Source organism: Cotesia glomerata, linkage group LG10, assembly GCF_020080835.1.
Source record: "Cotesia glomerata isolate CgM1 linkage group LG10, MPM_Cglom_v2.3, whole genome shotgun sequence".
In the NCBI taxonomy this organism is placed as follows: Eukaryota; Metazoa; Arthropoda; class Insecta; order Hymenoptera; family Braconidae; genus Cotesia; species Cotesia glomerata.
In genome coordinates, this window is record NC_058167.1 from 13,205,961 (window position 1) to 13,228,880 (window position 22,920).

Genomic DNA, 22,920 nt, shown 5'->3' on the forward strand with positions numbered 1-22,920 from the left:
TGATTATAGTAAGAAAAGTAAATACCACATGGGCCACACGCAAGTTTAATAATATAATGGATCTACAGCTTAATGTTTAAGATACACAGCACAGGTATTATCGTTTATATTTATTTTATTTATCGACTTTTATCGAAATATTTATATTTACTTCCTTGAAAAAATTTTCTTTAATTAACAAGTTTATATTAGTGAATTTATTTTATTGTATGATTGTTTTTACAACAAGTACAACAAAACACCTGTACTCGGTTATATAAATATAATTAATTACTGTCGTGATTTTATTTGCTATATTCTGTCATCTCGAATTATCTGGATTTTATTAAGTGTTATTATTTGCATAAATAATACATGAATTTATTAATAAATGTTATCACTTTTTTGCAGTTTGAATTGCGGAGCGAACTGGGATTAAAGCGCGCATGCGCAGGCACAGCTGATGTCAGTCAGTGCCTGGTCGTGATTACCACGTGCACGGAATTTATTTGTTGTTGTGGTGTTTTTTTATTTATTTTAATTTTTATTGAGTTATATTGAGTGTTTTAAAGTTGCAAAAATAGTGAAGTTTTTTTAATGACACTCGGAGATATGAGTCTTATGTTAAATATCTCTTCGGCCTCTTCGCCGAAGACAGAGGCGCGGAAGGTAAGTTTTGGAGGTTAAACATTGTGATACTGAAAATTTTTTTTAAATAAATTATGTGTTTTTAGTAAAAAATTATGAATGTTATGTGAAAAAATTTTTAAAGTTTTTTAATTTATAAATTAATTAAATGGTTTAAAAATTTATAGCTAATTGATAGTGTTAATAGTAACAGATGTTTATTGATTATTTTATTATAATACTGAAGTCAGAAATTTTATAATTTTTGGAATTTTAATAACAAATTAATTAATATTAAATTACAAATTAGTAATTTTTTTAATGAAAATTAAAGTAGCAGATATTTAATAAATTTTAGAACTTTTTAAAGAATTGAATTAGTGCAAAAAAAGTTGACATTTAGAAATTAAAAAAAAATAAAAATACAATTTTTTAAAAACAATTTTTCAGAACAAATATCTTTATTAAATAAAATTAAAAAATTGTTAAATCACAGCTGACTTTAATGTCATTTATTTTTAATTTCCACGTAGGAAATTTTTGGAGTGAATTTTTTTTTTTAATAATAATTTAAATATAAAAATTTAAAAATTTGTCAGATAATTGTTAATTTTAGAATTAATTTATTTAAAAAAAATATATTGTTTTAATATTTTTTTTTATTTAATTTTTTATTATACTGATTTTATCAATTTTAAATGATACTAAAATTAGCCAAGAATTTTTGACTTTTTTTTTATTAATTAAATTAAAATTTAATAAAAAATATTTTTAAAAAATTGCACGTATAATTTTTGAAATTTTTTCTTTTAACAATTTTTCAATAAAATAAATTACAAAAATTTTCAGATGTCGGCTAATTTAATTTTCATCAATTTTAAATAATAATAAAGTTAGCCGATTTTTTGATTTTTTTATATTGCTTAATTTATTAAATTATAACTAAAAAATATTTATAAAAAATAGCACTTATAGTTTTTGAAGTTTTTAACAAATGAAAATTTTTTTTTTTATTTTTTGTAATAATTTATTAATAAAAAAAATCATAAAAATTTTTAGATGTCGGCTAATTTAATTTTCATCAATTTTAATCATATTATTTTCAGTATCATTTCATAAAAATTTCTACTTAATTTATTAATTATTTATTTATCGTCTTAAAATTAAAACAGGGCTCAAATAAAAATACCACTAAAAAATCAATAGAAGAAAAAAAAGTGACTAATAAAAATGAAGATAGTAAAAAAAGAGTTAAGCAAAAATCATTGGCGGCAATTGTTGCTCAGAATCGAAGCCGTGTAACTAAACTTGCTGCGACAAATGCAGATTCTAATGTAAAGTTAACTGGAATTTTAAAAAATAAAAGTAAAGATAAAGAAGAAAATAAAAGTAGTGAACTGATTACTTTTGTAAAACCTTCGTCGACTGGCTTAAAAACAATTTTAGCTAAACCGAAAGTTGACAAGGCTAGTAAATCTTTGGCTGATATTTACAACACAAAATCAGATGATAAATCTAGTAAAGTAGCTGATACTTTTAATAAAAAATCTAAATCAGATTCTAATTTGTTATTGAATTCCACTGTTACTGACGATTCGCGAGAGAAAAAAACTGAAGAGTTGCCTGTAAAAAATTTTACTGATGACAGATCGAATTTTAAAAACAAAAGATTTGGCGATAACTCAAGAGCTAAAAATAATAATGAAAAAAAATACGATAAAGAACGAGTTTATAATAACAAACCGTCTGGAAAAATATCCTCGCTGTTTGGAAATAATCCAGATATTCCAAAAATTGGGCAAAGACTTGTTAAGCCGGTTAATGAACCAGTTTTCAGTAAAGTCACATTCGCTGAACTTGGTATTCATCCACATGAAGTTAGTTATCATTATTACTTTTTACTCTATTATTTTATTACCAAAAATATTTAAATAATAATGAATTAAAATCAGGATGTTGTTGTTACTTGTCAATATTAACTAGAAAATAATAGAAGAATAGTATATTACACACCTAGGGAAGTAAAGTAAGAAATGTCTCAGATCACATGTAATTGTCGGCCGAGGCGAAGCCGAGGTTGACAAACATGTGATCTGAGGCTTTCTTATTTACTTCCCGTGGAGTGTATACTATTTTTTTGCTCGACGAAGGCAGAAAGCGACAACTTCGTTTAGTGCAGCGGGCCGAAAGTTGACGCTTTCTGCCCGTCGAGCAAAATTTTTTAAACATATTGTTGACAAGGTTTTCAATATATTTAATTAGATATGGTTCATTTTATTTATTACGGACTCTAAATATAAAACTAAAAAAAATTTTTTTGTATCTTAAAAATGGCTCCCCGCCTTTATTAATCCCGCTAAAATTTCTCACAATTATTTACAATTAAGTACAATTATTTCTAGAAGAAAACATTATCATGGTTTTTGTGTGAAAAAATATTGTACAAGAAATTATTGCTGACAATTTTTGTCGCGAGAAATTTTCGCATGAGAAAAAAGAGACGGTCACCCTTAAAAATGTCATGCACAGTAATTTTTTGTAAATTAAGGACTATGTGTTTTTACATTGTAAAATTTTAAGGTGCCTCATGATGTCAGAATAAAACTAACAAAACGTCGCATGTTAAAATAAATGAAATAAAAAATATAACATCATTTTGGTCTACAACATCCTGATTTAAATTAATTACAGAAGAATTTACCTGACTAGAGCAATAATATTTAAATAATTTTTTTTTTTTATTTTTAGGTATCGAATTTAGAGAAAAATATGGAAATTTTTCATGCAACAATAGTCCAGCAAAAATCAATCCCTAAAATTTTATCTGGAAAAGACGTTTTAGTTAGATCTCAAACAGGTTCCGGTAAAACTTTAGCCTACGCACTGCCGATTGTTGAGTCATTGCAGAAAATAAGACCGAAATTATCGCGAAATGACGGACTAAAGGCTTTAGTAGTCGTACCGACCCGTGAATTAGCTCTCCAGACTTACGAGTGTTTCATAAAACTAATTAGGGTAAGGGTTTGATTGGTAATTGATAAAGAAATTTTTTTTTGTGGGTACAAAGAAAAAAAAATGTTCTTGAATTAAGTATATAATTTTAAAGAACGTAATCTTTTTGATTTGAGTAAAAAAATTCTTAAATTAAAAAATTTTTAATTGGTTTGAGTAAATTTCACTTGATTCAAGAATTTTCCGTCTTGATTCAAGACAATTACCCAGTTCAAAATTATTTTCTTGGTTCAAGAATTTTTCTCTTGGATCAAGTTAATTTTTTTTTCAGTGTAGGAGTACAAAAAAATAAAAAATTTATTTTTTTTTAGCCTTTTACGTGGATTGTACCGGGATACTTAGTTGGTGGAGAGAAGAGAAAAGCTGAAAAGGCTAGATTGAGACGTGGTTGTACTATTTTAGTCGCTACACCAGGTAGATTATTGGATCACATAAAGAACACTGAAGCCTTGAGAGTAAATGATGTCAACTGTTTGGTGTTGGATGAAGCTGATCGCATGCTCGACATGGGTTACGAGAAAGATATATCCGAGTAGGTGGTCTTTTAATACGACATATTTAATTATTACAGCCGATAATTTTACAATTCATTTTGATAAATTACTTTATTACACCGTTAAATATATTTAATAAGTTAATTAATTTTTTTTTTAGAATTGTGTCTGCGTTAAATGTATCACAGTCGAACGAGAGCTCTGGGTATGATCCGATGAAGTTACTTCGTCAGAACTCCGTTAAGAAATTTGATGATGAAATTGAGCAAGAAACTGCGGTACAATGTGTTGAAGAAGAAGAGGAGGAAGAGGAGGAGGATGAAGAAGAAGAAGAAAGTAAAGAGTATCATTCAGCCACAGATAGTGACAATGATTCTGAAGACTTGGCTGTTAAAAAACAAAAAGCTAAAAAATTAAATAAAGAAAAAAATAAATCCAACGATAGCAGTAATGAAGAAAATAAAAGTACGACTGCCAGTGAAGGTAGACGTTCGATTATTTTGTTATCGGCAACTTTGACGAACGCGGTTGAAAAACTCGCCGGGCTCACTATGACCAATCCAGTACTTATCGACGCCGCTGCAGATAATTTAAAAAATTCAACTGGTAATATGAGTGACATTAATGAAGATTTAATTGTACCTCAAAGTGTTATTCAGAGTTACGTCGTTATACCGCCGAAATTAAAGATGGTTACACTGGCCGCTGCTATTATAGGGCTTTGTAAGGTGAGTGATTACTAGCAACCTTGCAGTCACTATGTGACTTGTGAATTATAAATAAATAAAATTTTGCTTTATTAAATAATTACTTTTGTTAAATTGCACTGTACTTTCTTAAATATTGACGTTTTTAAAGATATAAGCTCATCCCGATGTTATACTCATCAAGAGCTTTCATTTGAGTACCCACATGCATTTTTGATATATTTTTCACATATACATATATATAATATATATAAATATATGAAAAATTGATGTGGGTACTCAAATGAAAGGTCTCGATGAGTGTAATGTCGGGATGAGCTTATATCTTTAAAAATGTCAATAGTTCACGAGATACAAGGTAATTTCTTAACTATGTTAAATTACACAGCACTTTCTTAACTATTGACATTTTTGAAGGTATAAGCTCATTTCGATGTTACACTCATCAAGAGCTTTCATTCGAGTACCCACATCAATTTTTCATATATTTATATATATTATATATATGTATATATGAAAAATATATGAAAAATTGATGTGGGTACTCAAATGAAAGGTCTCGATGAGTGTAACATCGAAATGAGCTTATATCTTCAAAAACGTCAATAGTTCTCAAGATGCTAGGTCATTTCTTTATTATGGTCCAATTGAAAAAATAAAAAAAATAATGTTTTTTTTTTCTATTTTTCTAGCGCGCTGGTCAGCATAAAATTTTGGTATTTATGGCAACGCAAGACATGGTGGATTATTACACAAATATTTTATCTTCAACGCTAACTAAATTAGATGATAATGATAATGATGATGATGATGATGAAGAAGATGAAGGGATGGATCCTCTAATAGACGTGGAATTTTTTAAATTACATGGGAGCATGACGCAAAAAGAAAGAACGGAAGTCTTTAAGACTTTTAGACTGTCTCGTACGGGCGTTCTTCTCAGTACGGTAAGTTAAAATCTATATTTTTTGCTAATTTGTTGTTCTGTTTGCACAACACTGTTTGTCACGGTTAAAATCGGAGAATAAATAAAAAACAAGTATATCAGTTGGTCAAATATATACGGTGTGTGATCATCGTGTGATATAAGTAATTGAATAAAATAATTGATATTTAATTCGGTGAGAAATACTATCTGAGAACGAAAATAAATATCGCGGATTATTTGCACAAGAGTATTTAAATTAATGGTAAATAAAAGTTGTTATACAAGTATGAAGTACACATATTAACGTACTTGTCATAATCACTTGTCCTCTTTGGCAGAGAACGCAGCCGACCGCTGGGTCTCACTCAACTGGCGCCGCGGCTTAAACCGATACGAACAACGTAGCATCCATTGAATTAATTTAATCGGAGTTAAAAAAAAATAGCAATAAAATAAAATAATTTAAGGTGAATAAAAAAGTTGTTTGATAGTAAATAAAAAATAGAATTTAAAAAAATCCATATATTTTTTGAATAAAATATATTGATGTATAATCGTTTCGTGAAAGAATTTTAGTATCCACTGGACGTCCCCCCCTACTGCTGCGAGACTTTTCGGACCATCAAGTGGAGTCTTATATCCTCGCGACATTAAATCATTAGCTAGCCAAACATAGAGAGCGGTTGAAGGACGAGCTCGCTTTCAAACGTTCACCGTTGGAGTCCTCAGCGGGCATTATATATCTCGAGCGCGTTGTCTTATTGGTCACTGGGATAAAAAAAAAATCCTTTTAGTCTATCTATAAGATTCTTTTTTTAATTTTTAAAACAAAATCATATAACGGGAAATTATTTAGCTCTTTATAATTATAATAAATAATTAATAGTATCTAGCAACCTGCAGTTACTACTCGATGATTTAAATTTTCGAATACAACTACTGACTTTTGATGCTAATTTTTTTTTTCTTAATTAGCAATATAAGAAATATTTATATTGAAAATTGAATTATCTATATTATTGAGAAAATAAGCAAAATTTTCATATCATTCTCACCAATAGTCAATTTATGATGATAAGTATTTAGGCTGCATTTGAAAATGCTTTATCTCTAGATACATAATTAAGAAATGTCCTTGTATGTTGTGAACTATTGACATTTTTAAAGATATAAGCTCATCCCGATGTTACAATCATCGAGACCTTTCATTTGAGTACCCACATCATTTTTTCATATATTTATATATATATATATATATATATAAAAAATGCATGTGGGTACTCAAATGAAAGCTCTTGATGAGTGTAACATTAGGATGAGCTTATACCTTTAAAAATGTCAATAGTTAAAAAAGTACAATGCAATTTAACATAATCAAGAAACTACCTTGTATTTTGTGAACTATTGATATTTTTAAAGATATAAGCTCATCCCGATCTTACACTCATCGAGACCTTTCATTTGAGTACCCACATCATTTTTTCATATATTTATATATATATATATATATATATATATATATATATATATATATATATATTTATATATATTATATATATGTATATATGAAAAATATATAAAAAATGCATGTGGGTACTCAAATGAAAGCTCTTGATGAGTGTAACATCGGGATGAGCTTATATCTCTAAAAATGTCAATAGTTCACAAGATACAAGGTTGTTTCTTATTTATGTTGAATTGTACTGTACTTTCTTAACTATTGACATTTTTTAAGATATAAGCTCATCCCGATGTTACACTCATCAAGAGTTTTCATTTGAGTACCCACATGCATTTTTGATATATTTTTCATACATATATATATATATATAAATGATGTGGGTACTCAAATGAAAGCTCTTGATGAATGTAACATCGGGATGAGCTTATATCTTCAAAAACGTCAATATTTAAGAAAGTACAGTGCAATTTCACAAAAATCATTATTCAATAAAGCAAGCTTTTATTTATTTATAATTAATTGAATTCACAAGTCACATAGTGCTAGTAAATTTATTAATCAATTTTATTCTACCATTAATAAAAAAATAATTTTTTTTTTTAATTCCAGGATGTAGCAGCCCGTGGTTTAGATTTACCGAAAGTAGACAGTGTAATTCAGTACACCGGACCTTTGTCAGCGCGCGATTATGTCCACCGAATTGGACGTACGGCTCGTGCAGGAACCTCAGGCACAGCGATTATTTTCTTGACGCCGCCGGAAATAGAATTCATCCGCATGCTCGAGTCACGTAAGATACGCATAAAACAAGAGGACATGGATGAGATATTGGCGAAGCTGATGGGACCGCTGTCGCGACAGCACACGATCCAAGAAGCCGCCACAAGTCTGCAGAATAAATTTGAGAACTTTTTGCTGAATGACAGTAAGCTGTACAACGCGGCCTGCAAGGGTGAGAATCTAATAAAAATATTAACGTAAATGTGTAATCAAGTGTTGGAAATAGTCTCAACACTGATTTCGTTTGATCGGAAACTAAATTTTAGTGACTCGGAGTTGGAGAAGGATATTAAAGGGCGCTGAGCCAATATTTATAGCACCCTCGCAGCATATAAAGTCACCCCATACGCTCTTCTCTGTATATTCATGTATCTCATTCATACTCATTTGCTCTTTCTCTTTCAGCTTCTTTTTTTCGCTTCTTGCAGTTATATTTACATAGTATATGACCAGGGAGGGATGATCTTGTTTGTCAAGCCATAGTTACTCTATTAGGGTTGTTTCGGGGAGGAATTTATTTGCTGTAATAATAAATCTATTATAAGACCACTCGAATTCGTTCAGTATCAGTGGGGTGTTATATATATATATATGTATGAATGTATGTATGTATGTATTGTATGCGTTGACATGCATTTAAATAATTCCTCCCCAAAATAACGACGTCTTCAGAACGAGTTAGCTGTCTCGGATCTTTGCTTACTGGCAAAATAAAATTTTCGGATCGTAAATCTCGGAGAAAAGGGCGAAATAGCTCGGATTTTTACACGAAGGTTAGCCACACTTTTTCAAAGCTGTTAACAGTTAGGATTTTGTTGACTGACGCTACACGGCAAACCACTTGACCATTTCTCTTCACACAAATGACTGATAGATTAATTGCCTGAAGCTATTCGTGGGAATAAAAATTGCCAGTCAATCTATGTACATGAAACATATAATGTACACATACACACACACATACAAAATTCACAATTTGTCATGCCTCTGGGAAAAATTTATAAAACTACATTTAGACTCAATTTATTATCCAATTGTGGCAGAGAAAAAATATTTAGCCAAGTCATTGATACGTCCTTGGATATACTGATCAACTAGTATATGAAAGTTGGTCTATTTCTATTTTATAGGACGTTCATGCTTCAGGATTATTATTAGACAAATAATCAAATCTTTAATGTCTTAAATTTTTAGTTTCAAATTTCGCAGTACACTGAGATAAAAAATTTGTTAGAAAAAAAATGAGCAATGTAATAAGAAATTAATTTGTTGAAAATTTTATTTTTTAGTTAAGAAAATTTCTTGTTGAAAAAAAGTTTTCTAGATTTGAGAATAAACATTTTTGGATGAAAATTCGCGTTGTCTATTTTTATGTCTTTACAAAAAAACTTTTTTTCAATAAGAAAGTTACCGTGAAAAAAATTTGGTAAATATTTTTAAGTGGGGTCTATCATTTTAATCTTCATTTTTTTAAACGAAATTTCTATTTGATTTTATCGATATATATTTTTTTTTTGAAAAATACATAAAAAAATGAACAATTTAAAAAAAACAAAGTTGATTATCACAATTTTAACAAATTTTTTTGAAAATTGTGATATTCAAGTTTTTTTTTTTCCATTGTTCTTTTTTTTATGTACCTTTCAAAAAAAAATATCAAAAAAAGATAAAATAGAAATTTTATCCAAAAACATGAGAGACAAAATTTTTTCCAACTTTTGAAGGTAAAAAAGCTATCAAAATCTTAATTTTTTTCTTTCACGACATTCGTTATCACAAAATTACCGTAAAAACAAGTAAAATAAAAAAAAATATTAATTTTTCACCTAGATATGGCCAAAAATAAGTTTGACCCCACTTGTAAATAATTACCAAAAATTATTATTATTTCACTAGAAATAAAATTATTTAAAATTTTTAAAAATTTAATTTTTTGTCTCAACAATGTCCCTTTTTTAAAAATAAATTTTTCTTAGTATATATTATATCAAAATTTATAAATAACTTTTTACAAATTCTTAATGACTAAAAATTCCGGGACTATAATTACTAAAAATTTATTTATTTATTTAATAATGCCAAGGCTGTTGCCAAATGGCAAGGTATACAAAATAATTATTGCAATAGTGGATACAATAATATAAGAATTAGAATATAATGAAGATAACAATAAAAATACTTATGATTAATTATAATATGATTTAAATTAAATTTTTTATATGATTTAACTAGGGTAGATGGGTTAATATGATATATGTAATTATACAGTGAAAAATAATAACAATGTTATTTATAATAACACAGAGAGTGATAATAAGTAATTAGTTTGAGTCTCTTGCTCCATTAAATAATTAAACAGTTTGGTTTTAAAGAAAAAATAAAACTTAAACATTCTCTTCTACAAAATAAAAGCATTGAAATCGATTCCAGCTGGTTTACAAGAGTCGTCTCCACTATTACCATTACCAGGAATAGTTTGGGTTGAATTAATTCAATGTGATACTGATTGTGGTGGTTTTAGTATGAAGTAATAGCAATATAACCTAAAGGCGTAGAGTGGAAATCTCGCTAATTCGTAATATTATCACCCCAATAGAGCTGAACAGCCCTTAATAGCAAGTATTGCTCTATAGAACAAGCAACCCGGGGGTTTGGATCCCTCGGCAGTCGCCACTAAGCCAAGGGACTCATCCACTCAACCCCCTTTCTTAGTCTGCTCGTATACATACTATATACCCACACCCTCTTCACTTAGTGTGAACTACACTAGTTTGATGGCAATTTTTTTATTCTATTTATTTTTATTTATCCATTGTTGAGTCGTTAGTCATTACATTATCCTTTCCGCTAACAGCTAGATTATTTCCTAATAATTGTAAGTTTTTTCTCTCCTCCATTCCCATTAATGATTAATGGAGTTAATAGCAACCTTTTCCCTTTCAGTGGTGTTATAGAGTAAGTAGGTAGATCTGATTGGACTTAATAACAAGTTACTTACACTAGAGTGTGGTTTTAGCTAGCACGAACGGCTTTCGCACCAACCGGGGAATTTTTGTTCCTGTTGTTGTTGTTGTTGTTGCTACTGTGCTGCTCCTGTCTACATACTGAGTATTGGGGTATAAGGGTATAGTATAAAGTTGTGGGTGTGAGGACCGACACAATCCAACCACTGAATGTGGCTTCCGCCGAAACCACTTACGCTTTGTGGCGAAGAGAGTCTTAACAATACGATACAGGATACAAATACAATAAGACGCAGTTACATCACTTAGGAACAATGCTTACCCGCCGCTGCGAGGCTTCTCCACCCATCACTCTCTCTTTCTCTCTTAATCTTATATTAATCTTTCTCACTCTTGCCGCCCTCGTCGCCGCCTCCGCCGTTCTAGATTTATGTGTTAAATCGAGAAAAACATTTATTCCCTTTTATACTTAGTGACTTCTTCAGGATTAGTATATTATATATATAATATAATAAAATAAAAAATAATGTAAAAACTCCGAGGAAATATTGCAGCTCGTATTATAGCTATTTCTTCCCGTCACTTTTTTTTCCTTCGCTTGCGCTTTTGGATATCCGATGGATGTGACGAGGAATAAAATTTATTTATTTATTTTTTAAGTGGCTGAGGATAGTTTTAGATTTTTTTATGATATTAATGTGGTATAATATCGATCCTACTGTTCTAATACGTCGTAATTCATATTTAGAAAATTTTTCAGCGGTAAAAATGGTTAATTTTTAACATTGATTAAATGAAATTCAATGGATGAAAATATTTATTTAAAAATAGGGTAAATATTTACAAGTGGGGTCAAACATTTTAATTTTCATTTTTTTTTGAACGAAATTTCTATTTTATTTTATTATTTTTTTTTGAAAAATACATCAAAAAATGAACGATTTAAAAAAAAGTTGATTATCACAATTTTAACAACTCAAATTAAATAATTAAGATATGACCTTGTATCTTGTGAATTATTGACATTTTTAAAGATATAAGCTCATTCCGATGTTACACTCATCAAGACCTTTCATTTGAGTACCCACATCATTTTTTCATATATTTATATATATTATATATTTGTATATATAAAAAATATATAAAAAATGCATGTGGGTACTCAAATGATAGCTCTTGATGAGTGTAACATCGGAATATGCTCATATCTTCAAATATGTCAACAGTTAAGAAAGTACAGTACAATTTAACTTAAATGAGAAACAACCTTGTATCTTAGAACCATTGACATTTTTTAAAGATATAAGCTCATTCCGATGTTACACTCATCAAGACCTTTCATTTGAGTACCCACATCATTTTTTCATATATTTATATATATTATATATTTGTATATATAAAAAATATATAAAAAATGCATGTGGGTACTCAAATGATAGCTCTTGATGAGTGTAACATCGGAATATGCTCATATCTTCAAATATGTCAACAGTTAAGAAAGTACAGTACAATTTAACTTAAATGAGAAACAACCTTGTATCTTGTGAACCATTGACATTTTTAAAGATATAAGCTCATTCCGATGTTACACTCATCGAGACCTTTCATTTGAGTACCCACATCGTTTTTTCATATATTTATATATATTATATATTTGTATATATGAAAAATATATCAAAAATGCATGTGGGTACTCAAATGAAAGCTCTTGATGAATGTAGTATCGGGATAACTTTTTTTTTTTAATTGTTCGTTTTTTATGGATTTTTCAAAAAAAAAAAAATGTATCAAAAATATCAAAAAAAGATAAAATAGAAATTTTATCTAAAAATATGAGAGCTAAAATTTTTTCCAACTTTTGAAGGCAAAAAAGCTATCGAAATCTTTATTTTTTTCTTTCACGACAATTTTTATCGTAAATGCGCCGTAATAACAAGCAGAATAAAAAAAAGTTTTTAAATGTGAATAATTACCAAAAATAGTGATTAAACTAATTGACTAAATTTTTAATATGGTTTGCATAATATTGTTATGATTTTATTAAAAAAAAAAAGATCAATTTGTCGAATTTTGTGGGATATGGCGTATTAGAATGATAGTATCGATACAGATAAATTTTATTCACTTTGTGTGTTTGGAAATGATGATATTTTATTTTATTTTTCAGCTTATTCCTCCTGGGTACGCTTCTACACGAGTTATCCACGGGATATGCGCGAGATCTTTAATCGGCAAACTCTTCACTTGGGTCACTATGCCAAGAGCTTTGCTTTGAGAGATCCGCCCCAGCGAATTGGCTCTGTCAACAAACAGATCCGTGAAAAAAATCCTGAGAAGCCGGTTCATAATAATCGTCTATCTAATAACAGGTAAAATTTTTTTTTTTAGTTAAAATAAATAAATTAATTTTATTTTTATAATTTAAGACTTTCGTTTTAATTTCTAAAATTACCAAATTAAATTTTATTTTTGTAATTTAAAATTTTAATTAAATTTTTTTAGCTTGCTACTTTTATTTAAAAAAAATTTTTTTATTTATATTAAATTTTTTTTTCTAAATTTAATTAATTAAATTTTTACACTTTTCAAGTTTCTATTATTTCATAATTTTTATTTAAAATTTTTCATGAATAAATCGGGTGCTAAAAACCAAAAATTTATTCTACGTGTACACATAAAAACATGTACTTTAGGTAACACTTGCAAAATAAAAAAAAAAAAAAAAAAAAAAAATCAGAGAATGAATGCGGAGAATTTGAAACCGGGGTAATGGTACCACAAATAGTAACGCTGGAGGTAGAGACATAACACGGGGGTTTGTCGAGCCGTGCATACAACCGAGTTTCCGTAAATGACCGAGTTACAAGGCCGGAAGTGGCGGTCGCATCAGTCTGTTTAATAGCCGTATTGTATAATTATGAACAATGGAGAGACCTCGAGAACGCCAGAGAACGGCATGAACGATGCTTATGAGTGGGGAGGACTGCCAGCAAGTGCGAATCCGAGTATTCACGTTCTATTCACATTGACTACTATGCTACGAATGTGATACCAAGTGCAAGCTCGACCTGAAGAGCTCAGGTGGGAGGGAGTGAGATAGACCGAGATAAATAGTGGCGACGTATGCCTGCTACCATACGACATCATGTCCATTTGTCGTACATGACGAATGACACCTTGACGCTTTTCACATTACTATGGTTTAGTGCCACCCTTAGTTCAAGTTTACAACCCTATCTCTCTCATCCTCCTGGGGTTGTAACGATCCATGAATCCTTTATTAATAAGCAACTGATTCACTGTCATTGTTAACAAAAATTTATCGTTAATTGGCTGGATATTTCATTTTAAATATTATTAATTAGGGAATTATGCAGAAGTGGGACTCCATTTATTTTAGAAAAAGTTGAAATAAAATAAAAAATCGAAAAATTGATTTTTTTTAATATTTTTTTTTTCACATTGTTCTTCACGGCGGATTTATGATAAACAGTATGAAAATTAAATATTTTTATTTCTTTCATTTGAAAGTTCAAAAATTTTCAAATTATGATATTCTAAATTTTTTTTTCTTATTTATTCTATTTTTATCGTTGGAAAAGTCTTGACCTATAGTTGTGCCTTTTCATGGTTTCATATCATTTTCACCAATAGTCAATTTATCATGATAAGTATTTAGGATGCTCTATCTCTAGATACATAATTAATAAATTACCTTGTATCTTGTGAAATATTGACATTTTTAAAGATATAAGCTCATCCCGATGTTACACTCATCAAGACCTTTCATTTGAGTACCCACATCATTTTTTCATATATTTTATATATTTATATATATCATATAAGGTAAAAGCCCCAATATATGATCATATACTGGTACATGATCATATATTGGGGCTTTTACCTTATATGTATATATGAAAAATATATCAAAAATGCATGTGGGTACTCAAATGAAAGCTCTTGATGAGTATAACATCGGAATGAGCTTATATCTTTAAAAATGTCAATAGTTAAGAAAGTACAGTACAATTCAACATAAATAAGAAACAAGCTTGTATCTTGTGAACTATTGACATTTTTAAAGATATAAGCTCATCTCGATGTTACACTCATCAAGACCTTTCATTTGAGTACCCACATCGATTTTTCATATATTTATATATATTATATATATGTATATATGAAAAATATATCAAAAATGCATGTGGGTACTCAAATGAAAGCTCTTGATGAGTGTAACATCGGGATGAGCTTATATCTTTAAAAACGTCAATAGTTAAAAAAGTACAGTAAAATTTAACAAAAGTCTTGAATTAAGCAGAAAAATTTTTTTAAATTTTGATCTTGGTTCAAAATTATTTCTCTTAAACTAATTTAATTTTTTAATCAGTGTGATCATTAAAAAATCAAAAATAATTAAAAATTAATGCCAAGATACAAGAAAAATATTTAATTAATTCAAACAATGAGTTTTTTTAATTTTCTAAATTAAAAAAAAGAAAAATAGAGATCTAATGACGCAATTGGGGGTGAAAACTATTAATATATACAATACACAATCCATTGAATTCTCACGGTTGTTAAATGAGCCGGGAAAACGGTTGGAAAAATTTAAACGTCAGCTTGTGATGTAACAACAGACAATAACTGATGACACTTTTATTTAGTTACTTAATGATGTTGCCGCTATTACTACTGAATCCCTTTCGTAAGAGTCTCTCCCTTCTATTGAGGCTGTCTGTCTGTTGGTGTATTGGGCTATGCGTCCTCAACGATTTAACCGTAGGCGGTACAGATATATGATGAGCGTGTGATGTCGCTGAGCATACCCAGAACAGTCGCTAAGAATATGTATACACACAAAAAATGAATGAGAATATATGAGAAATAAAATAATTCGGCACGGCCGTTGGTAGTCACGCTCTACTCACCGGTATAATCTCACTTTGAAGCGAATCATTTTTTGTCAATTTCTCATTATAATGTCCTGTCCTCACCGCCGTCGGGCACCCCCCAATGTGGACCACATGTCGTTTACATCGAATCATCAAAATTACCCAGTTTTAATAATAAAGATGAGTGGGACCACTGATTCTAGCTCATATTCATATCCTACAATTCAGACCAGTAAAAGCTTGGAATTTTTAAAAAACGCTTTTTTTTTTTTTTAATAATAATTTTGGCTGAATAAAAAAACTCCTCTTATTTCAGTCACATAACTCGTGTATTTTATTTTTATTTCAGGCCTGAAAGAATAAGGCACAAACAATCCAAGGAGCATGGACTCGGTGCCGGCGCATTAAAACGATCACGAATGCTAAATGTTTCCGAGTATGGAGATGGATTGGCGCCTATGAAGAAATCTAAAAAATAATTGTTAGGTTTATTTTAATTGTAAAAATATTTAATAAATATTTTTAATAAAGAATCACTTGGTTGTTAGTCATTTTTTTTATATTTCTTTATATTGATGACAGAAAGCGTAAAAAAATTTTTTTTCTAATCAACTCACTGAAATTATATTGAAAAAATGTAGAATAGATTTTTTTTGTAATAAACCTTCTATATAGTACTGAAAAAAAAAATTTTATTTTAATTTTTTATTTTCCCACTTAAAAAATTGAATTTTCAATTATAAAATGCAAAATTTTCGGAAATAGAATTTTGGAAGCCTAAAAATTCAAGTTTTTTGAAAATTTTTAATTTTAATAGCCAGAAGTTTAAAACAATCAAGTTTTAAAGCAAAACATACATTTTTTATACCCTTATGCACGGTAAGAACAAGATGACGCTGGATATCATCCCCGATTATACTCAGTGATATCTGTGGTGAAAAAAAATTTCAGATAGTATTTAAAACAATATTTGACTATCTTAATATCTAAAATATATAATAGATATGATAATGCTAAGTACGAAAGCGCTAGAAAAAAAATGGCGGAGATATCACTGGGTATAATCCAAGATTTTGCTGAGGATAATGCAAATTATAGAATTTTTTTTTTTAGATATTAGAATTTTTTTTTAATTCAAAAAAATTTTTTATTTTTTACTACTTTAGTAAACTTTTAGATTCTTAACATTTTTAAGGTGACTGGAAGAAAAATTAGTTGATTTATTTTTAAATTTTCCACTGAAAAAAAAAAATTCTTGACTGGAGTGTAAATTTTCTTGGCTCAAAAAAATATTAAAGAAGATTAAAAATTTCTTGAGCCAAAATTTCTTCACTGATAGAAGGATTTGTTTATAGTTAAAAATCTTTGTTAATATTTAACAAATCATTTATTAGAGACCACTTTTTAGTCCTTAACAAATATTTATTAGTATTTAAAAAGACTTATTAATATTTAATAAATGAATATCAGATTTATTAAATACAAACAAATATAGCAAATTCTTGCTACAAAATAACTTTTGTTTTCCTTCAAATTTTCTTGGCGCAAGAAATCTATTTTTTATGTGTATATATTCGCCGCCATTTTGAAACCAGACATTTTTCCATTTATTACTTCACACTTACAGAAAATTTCAATTTGAAATAAATTAAACTTCTTAATTAAAATATTCACAATTTAAACCAAAAAGTTAGTTAAAAATGCATAAAAAATAAATATTTGAATGATCTAAATTGTAGTTGAACATCAAACTCAGAATTTTGAGGTCAAGTCCCGTAGCGACGACTTATAACCACACCGTGGTGCAATTATGTAAATAATTGAACTTAACAATGATTAATGACCTGAGTAGCAACTTATAGAAACATTAATAAACCCTTGGAAGTTAATAAAGTCTCATAATTGTTGTGCCGTAACTATAACCTGAAGACGGGTTATAGTAAGTTTGAAGAGGGCTGTTAAAGGAGAGAAGATAATTGTGATGGATAAGATTAATACCTTAGCATTATTTTGAAGGCTTTTTGTGAGTGAAAATTACTTGCAAATAAATCCTTTGGTGAAGTTTCAAGTACAAGTGCACTTGCTGGGCCATCTATCTAAACATTTCATGTAGACATATGCAAGTACAGAGTAAAAGATTTTAATTGAATTTAATTCAGTCTTTTTTCTTCACTATCATTCTATTATTCTGTTGGTAGATGAATCGCCTGAAGGGTTGAATCGGTATCTTGATGGCTCTAAAGTTCCTCCGTAGAGTACCTACTTTGTTCTGGCGATGGTGATGGCGGTGAAAAAGGGCAACGTGACAATAACGTATTATTTAAAGCGAGGCAAGGTGATTAAATTACAGCTTAATTCAACAATTACTTTTAAGTTATGTATAATCCATTGTTCTCTTTTATTTTATTCTATCTGTTTATTATTTTCCGAGTGTTATTATATTATCAACATCGACACCGGAAATATTTACTTGCAGGGAGATCATCAAATAGGTATTAAAGCGTACCTTTGGTGAAAACATCCTGGTGAAAATAAGATAAAAGTAAATTAGCATTTTATAGAGACGCTAGTTGTAAACCGTGGAAACGGTTTATTGGCCTGTCGTGCAAAGAAGCCATAGACTAACTCCGGTTAAAATCGCAACACATATAACAGATAACGTTACATATATGTGTAAATTAAATACGTTATTTTGCACAAGGCAGTCAGTATTACCCTTAACTCACCTCGCAAACATAAAACTTAATATGCTAAACCGAAATTGACTCTTATTGGTTAGTTAACATTAACTAAATTTTTACTTAAGGTATCTCGAGGGTTTTCTAACGCAACCACGTATCTCAATTTTTGAAGATGAAAGGGTTCAACTGAAAAATTAATAATTAATTATAAATGCGTTACTAAAAAAAAAATATTAACCAGATTAATTATAAATATGAGAGTATTATTTTTAAAAAGTTTGGAAAATCCAAAAGTGCACGCCTCATAACGCTCATTCATTTTTTAAGAAAAAATAAATTGTGTAACTGATAAAAAAAAAGAAAATTATAATTAAGTAATTTCTTACAGAGTATTTTTTTTTTTTAAATATCAGCGCCCTTTTTTCTTGTTATATCCGTACGCAGTCTAAAAAAATCTAGCTTTATCAAGTGGCGCCATAGTTTTCACGTGACAAATAAGAAAAATTCGTTTGTCTTTGTACGGTTATATCGTAATAAATTTTAATAAAAATTCAATTTAAAAAAAAAATACGTAAACTAGGCTACTGATATAAAATACTGACCCAGTTCATCGCATTCGTAAACTAATAAAAAAGGTCCGGTCTTGAAATATCAATTTGTTCGGGAGTAATCATTGGTACATCCAAAATGGGGTGACATCCGGACGTCCACGTAAAATTTTTTTCAAAACGTTTTTTTTTTCAAAATAGCTACATGAAATGATTTTAGAAAGTAAAAGATGGTTTGATTTAAGTGTTTTCTCCGTGTACATCTACTTATATTATTGTATAAGTGTAATATGGTTGTGATAGAACATTTAAAGATCACAAAATTGCTTGACCTTGACGAGTCGAGTATAAAGCACAACCTCACGCGCTTCGCGCTATGAGGCGTGCAAAAATACAATTGATAAATATTGTTTTTAGATGAATATTAATTTTGTTATTTTATTTTATTTTCCATTACATAAGCCCAACAGCCCAAAGGGCCAATGACAGGGCTACTTGATTTTACAAAGTTGAAAATTTTAACAGTGTTTGATACTTGAATTAATATTTGGCTCTATTCAAACTAAATTTTAATAAGATATTTTTCACCTCATTTCTAAAATTGTCATTTTTGAGATACGAGGTTGCGTTAGAAAACCATCGAATCTGGATCAAGTAAATAATTTTGAAGAAATTCATCGTCTTGATTTGAATAGAAATATTCTTAAACTGAGAAATTTTTCCTGGTTCAAGTAAATTTGACTTGATTTAAGAATTTTTGGTCTTAATTTAAGACACTGAAATTTTTCAAAATTATTTTCTGGGTTCAAGAATTTTTCTTTTGATTCAATTTAATTTTTTTTTCTGTATAATTTTCATGGTTAAGGCACAGCGTCAGAAAATTATAAATTTTTGTATAATTATTAAAGACATGATAATACAATTACCCTTAAAATTTGAAGCCTATAACCCGAGATTAATTCAATTAAAAATTGGATTTTTAACATTGATTGCATACACTCTCACTCTCTGCAGTTCTGTACCAGTTTTTTAGTTATAAAAAAAAACTAACTGTCGGAAACTTTAAAAAAAAGTTTGGAAAATCCAAAAGTGCGCACCTTATAACGCCCATTCATTTTTTAAGAAGAAAATAAATTGTGGGATTGACTAAAAAGAAAAATCTAATAATTAAGTAATTTCTTGCAGAGTATTCTTTATTTTTTTTTTAAATATCGGCACCCGTTTTTCTTGTCATATGCACATGCAGTCTAAAACAATCTAGTTTGATCAAGTGCCGCCATAATTTCACGTCACATAAATAAGAAAAGTTCGTTTGTTTATTTACGTGTGTATCGTAGTGAATTTTAATGAAAATTCAATTTAAAAAAAAATACGTAAACTAGGCTACTGATATGAAATACGACACCAGTTCATCGAATTTTTAAACTAATAAAAAAGACCCGGTCTCGAAATATCAATTTGTTCGGGAATAATCGTTGGTACATACAATATAGAGTGACATTAGGACGTCCACGTAAAATTTTTTTCAAAACGTCTTTTTATCAAAATAGCAAGATGAAATGATTTTAGAAAGTAAAAGATGGTTTAATTTAAGTGTTTTCTTAGTGTGCATTTACTTATATTATTGTATAAGTGCAATATGGTTGTGATAGAAGGATTTACACTGGTAAAATAATTAACTTGACTCAAGAGCCAAAATCTTGAACCAAGCATACCATTTTGAAGAAAATGATTTTCTTAAATCAAGAGAATAAATTCTTGAGAGAAGAAAAATTTACTTAAATCAAGAATAATTTCTCGACTCAAGAATTTATTCTCTTTACTCAAAAAAATCATTTTCTTCAAAATGTTATTCTTGGTTCAAGATTTTGGCTCTTGAGTGATGTTAATTTTACATCAGTGTAAAGATCACAAAATTGCTTGACTTTGACGAGTCGGGTATAAAGCACAACTTGACGCGCTATGAAGCGTGCAAAACTGACAGTCTTTTAATGCATTTATTGTGAGTATAAAAAATGAAAAAAAAATTTTTGACCGTCTAATTATTTATAAATAACGGATTAAAGTTCAACAATTTATGAAAAAATATATATCTATATACAGAGTCGGACAGAAACAATTGTATGGGTTGCGTCTTTATGGGTACATTCTTATATAAAAATAATTGATTACTTAACTACAAGCTCATATACTTTTGCGGTGAGTATAATCTCTAATTTTTTGACAATATTGTACCATGACAACTACCTTAACGCCTAAGAAGTGATAATTCATAATATAATTCCCGCATGATTCATGATTATCGCTATCTCTATCGATCTCGCTCACTTGTTCCTATGAATTTTTAATTGTTTTAATTCACGCTTCCACGTGTACTTACTTTTTATTTTAATCTCTCGTCATCGTGTCACTCTGAACGGCATTAATTATGCATGCATCTTCCTGATATGAATTATTGTTTTATTTTCTTCTCTCCATACTGTACACTTCATTGTATGTTGTATGTTATATATTGCATATTAAATGGATTATTTTTCACATATACATTGTCACGAAGACTTCGTGATTTTTTCTTGTACCGGAATACACGTTAATAGCTCGCTATATCGGCATTACTTAACTTGCATTATAATTAACACGCTCTGTGCGTAAACTTTCCCAGGAGGAAAGTGAGAGCGACGTATGTTTGTAATCACGTTGTATATGCGTTTATAATCCTGCTATTTCCTCAAAGATATAATAACACAATGTACATCTGAGGATTCTTTTTATTATTGTTTATATTTATTGTTATTGTTCTAGCTCTTGCTCTTTTATTAGTTTCTTAGCTAATAACTAAGTGAAATTATAGAGATAATATACTCATATACATTTTATTAATTGTTATTGTAATCTTGTGTGAGGATATAAAAGTTAGGATGTAAAAAATTGTGCTGTGAAAATTTAAATTGTTTTAACTAATTTACAGGTATCATATTCATTGCTCGTGTGAAATTTTTACTGAGTTTAACGCCACTCGTGGAAATAGTTTCAATTTTTTTTAGTCATTAAAAAAATATGTAAGTTTACATCTATATTATTAAGAGAATGACGAAAATTTTGTGTCTAGGATAGTCAAATGATAAAATCGGTTTTTTTTTAGTGGAATTTAGTTTCATTGCAAAGGTCTTGATTTGAATTTGTGTCTTTTCAAAGTTTCATATTATTTTCACCGATAAGTATTTAGGCTGTATTCAAAAATGCTCCATCTCTAGATACATAATTAAAAAATGACCTTGTATCTTGTGAACTGTTGACATTTTTAAAGATATAAGCTCATCCCGATGTTACACTGATCGAGACCTTTCATTTGAGTACCCACATCAATTTTTCATATATTTATATATATTATATATATATAAATATATGAAAAATATATGAAAATGCATGTGGGTACTCAAATGAAAGCTCTTGATAAGTGTAACATTGGAATGATCTTATTCCTTTAAAAATGTCAATAGTTAAGAAAGTACAGTGCAATTTAAGCTAATTAAGAAACTACCTTGTATCTTGTGAACTATTGATATTTTTAAAGATATAAGCTCATCCCGATGATACACTGATCGAGACCTTCCATTTGAGTACCCACATCAATTTTTCATATATTTATATATATTATATATATAAATATATGAAAAATATATCAAAATGCATGTGGGTACTCAAATGAAAGCTCTTGGTGAGTGTAACATTGGAATGAGCTTATACCTTTAAAAATGTCAATAGTTGAGAAAGTACAGTGCAATCTAAGCTAATTAAGAAACTACCTTGTATCTTATGAACTATTGACATTTTTAAAGAT

General features: G+C 28.9%; 1 protein-coding gene across 1 annotated transcript; it reads left to right on the forward strand.

Moving 5' to 3' along the window:
• Positions 1–3: 3 nt before the first annotated feature.
• LOC123272417 (probable ATP-dependent RNA helicase CG8611) lies at positions 4–16,383 on the forward strand. The gene is made up of 10 exons (XM_044739171.1): positions 4–94; positions 391–648; positions 1,779–2,483; positions 3,355–3,621; positions 3,930–4,150; positions 4,273–4,840; positions 5,512–5,766; positions 7,819–8,161; positions 13,120–13,321; positions 16,200–16,383. The coding sequence occupies exons 2-10, from the start codon at positions 577–579 to the stop codon at positions 16,327–16,329; spliced, it is 2,763 nt and encodes a 920-aa protein (XP_044595106.1). The 5' UTR covers positions 4–94; positions 391–576; the 3' UTR covers positions 16,330–16,383.
• Positions 16,384–22,920: the final 6,537 nt, after the last annotated feature.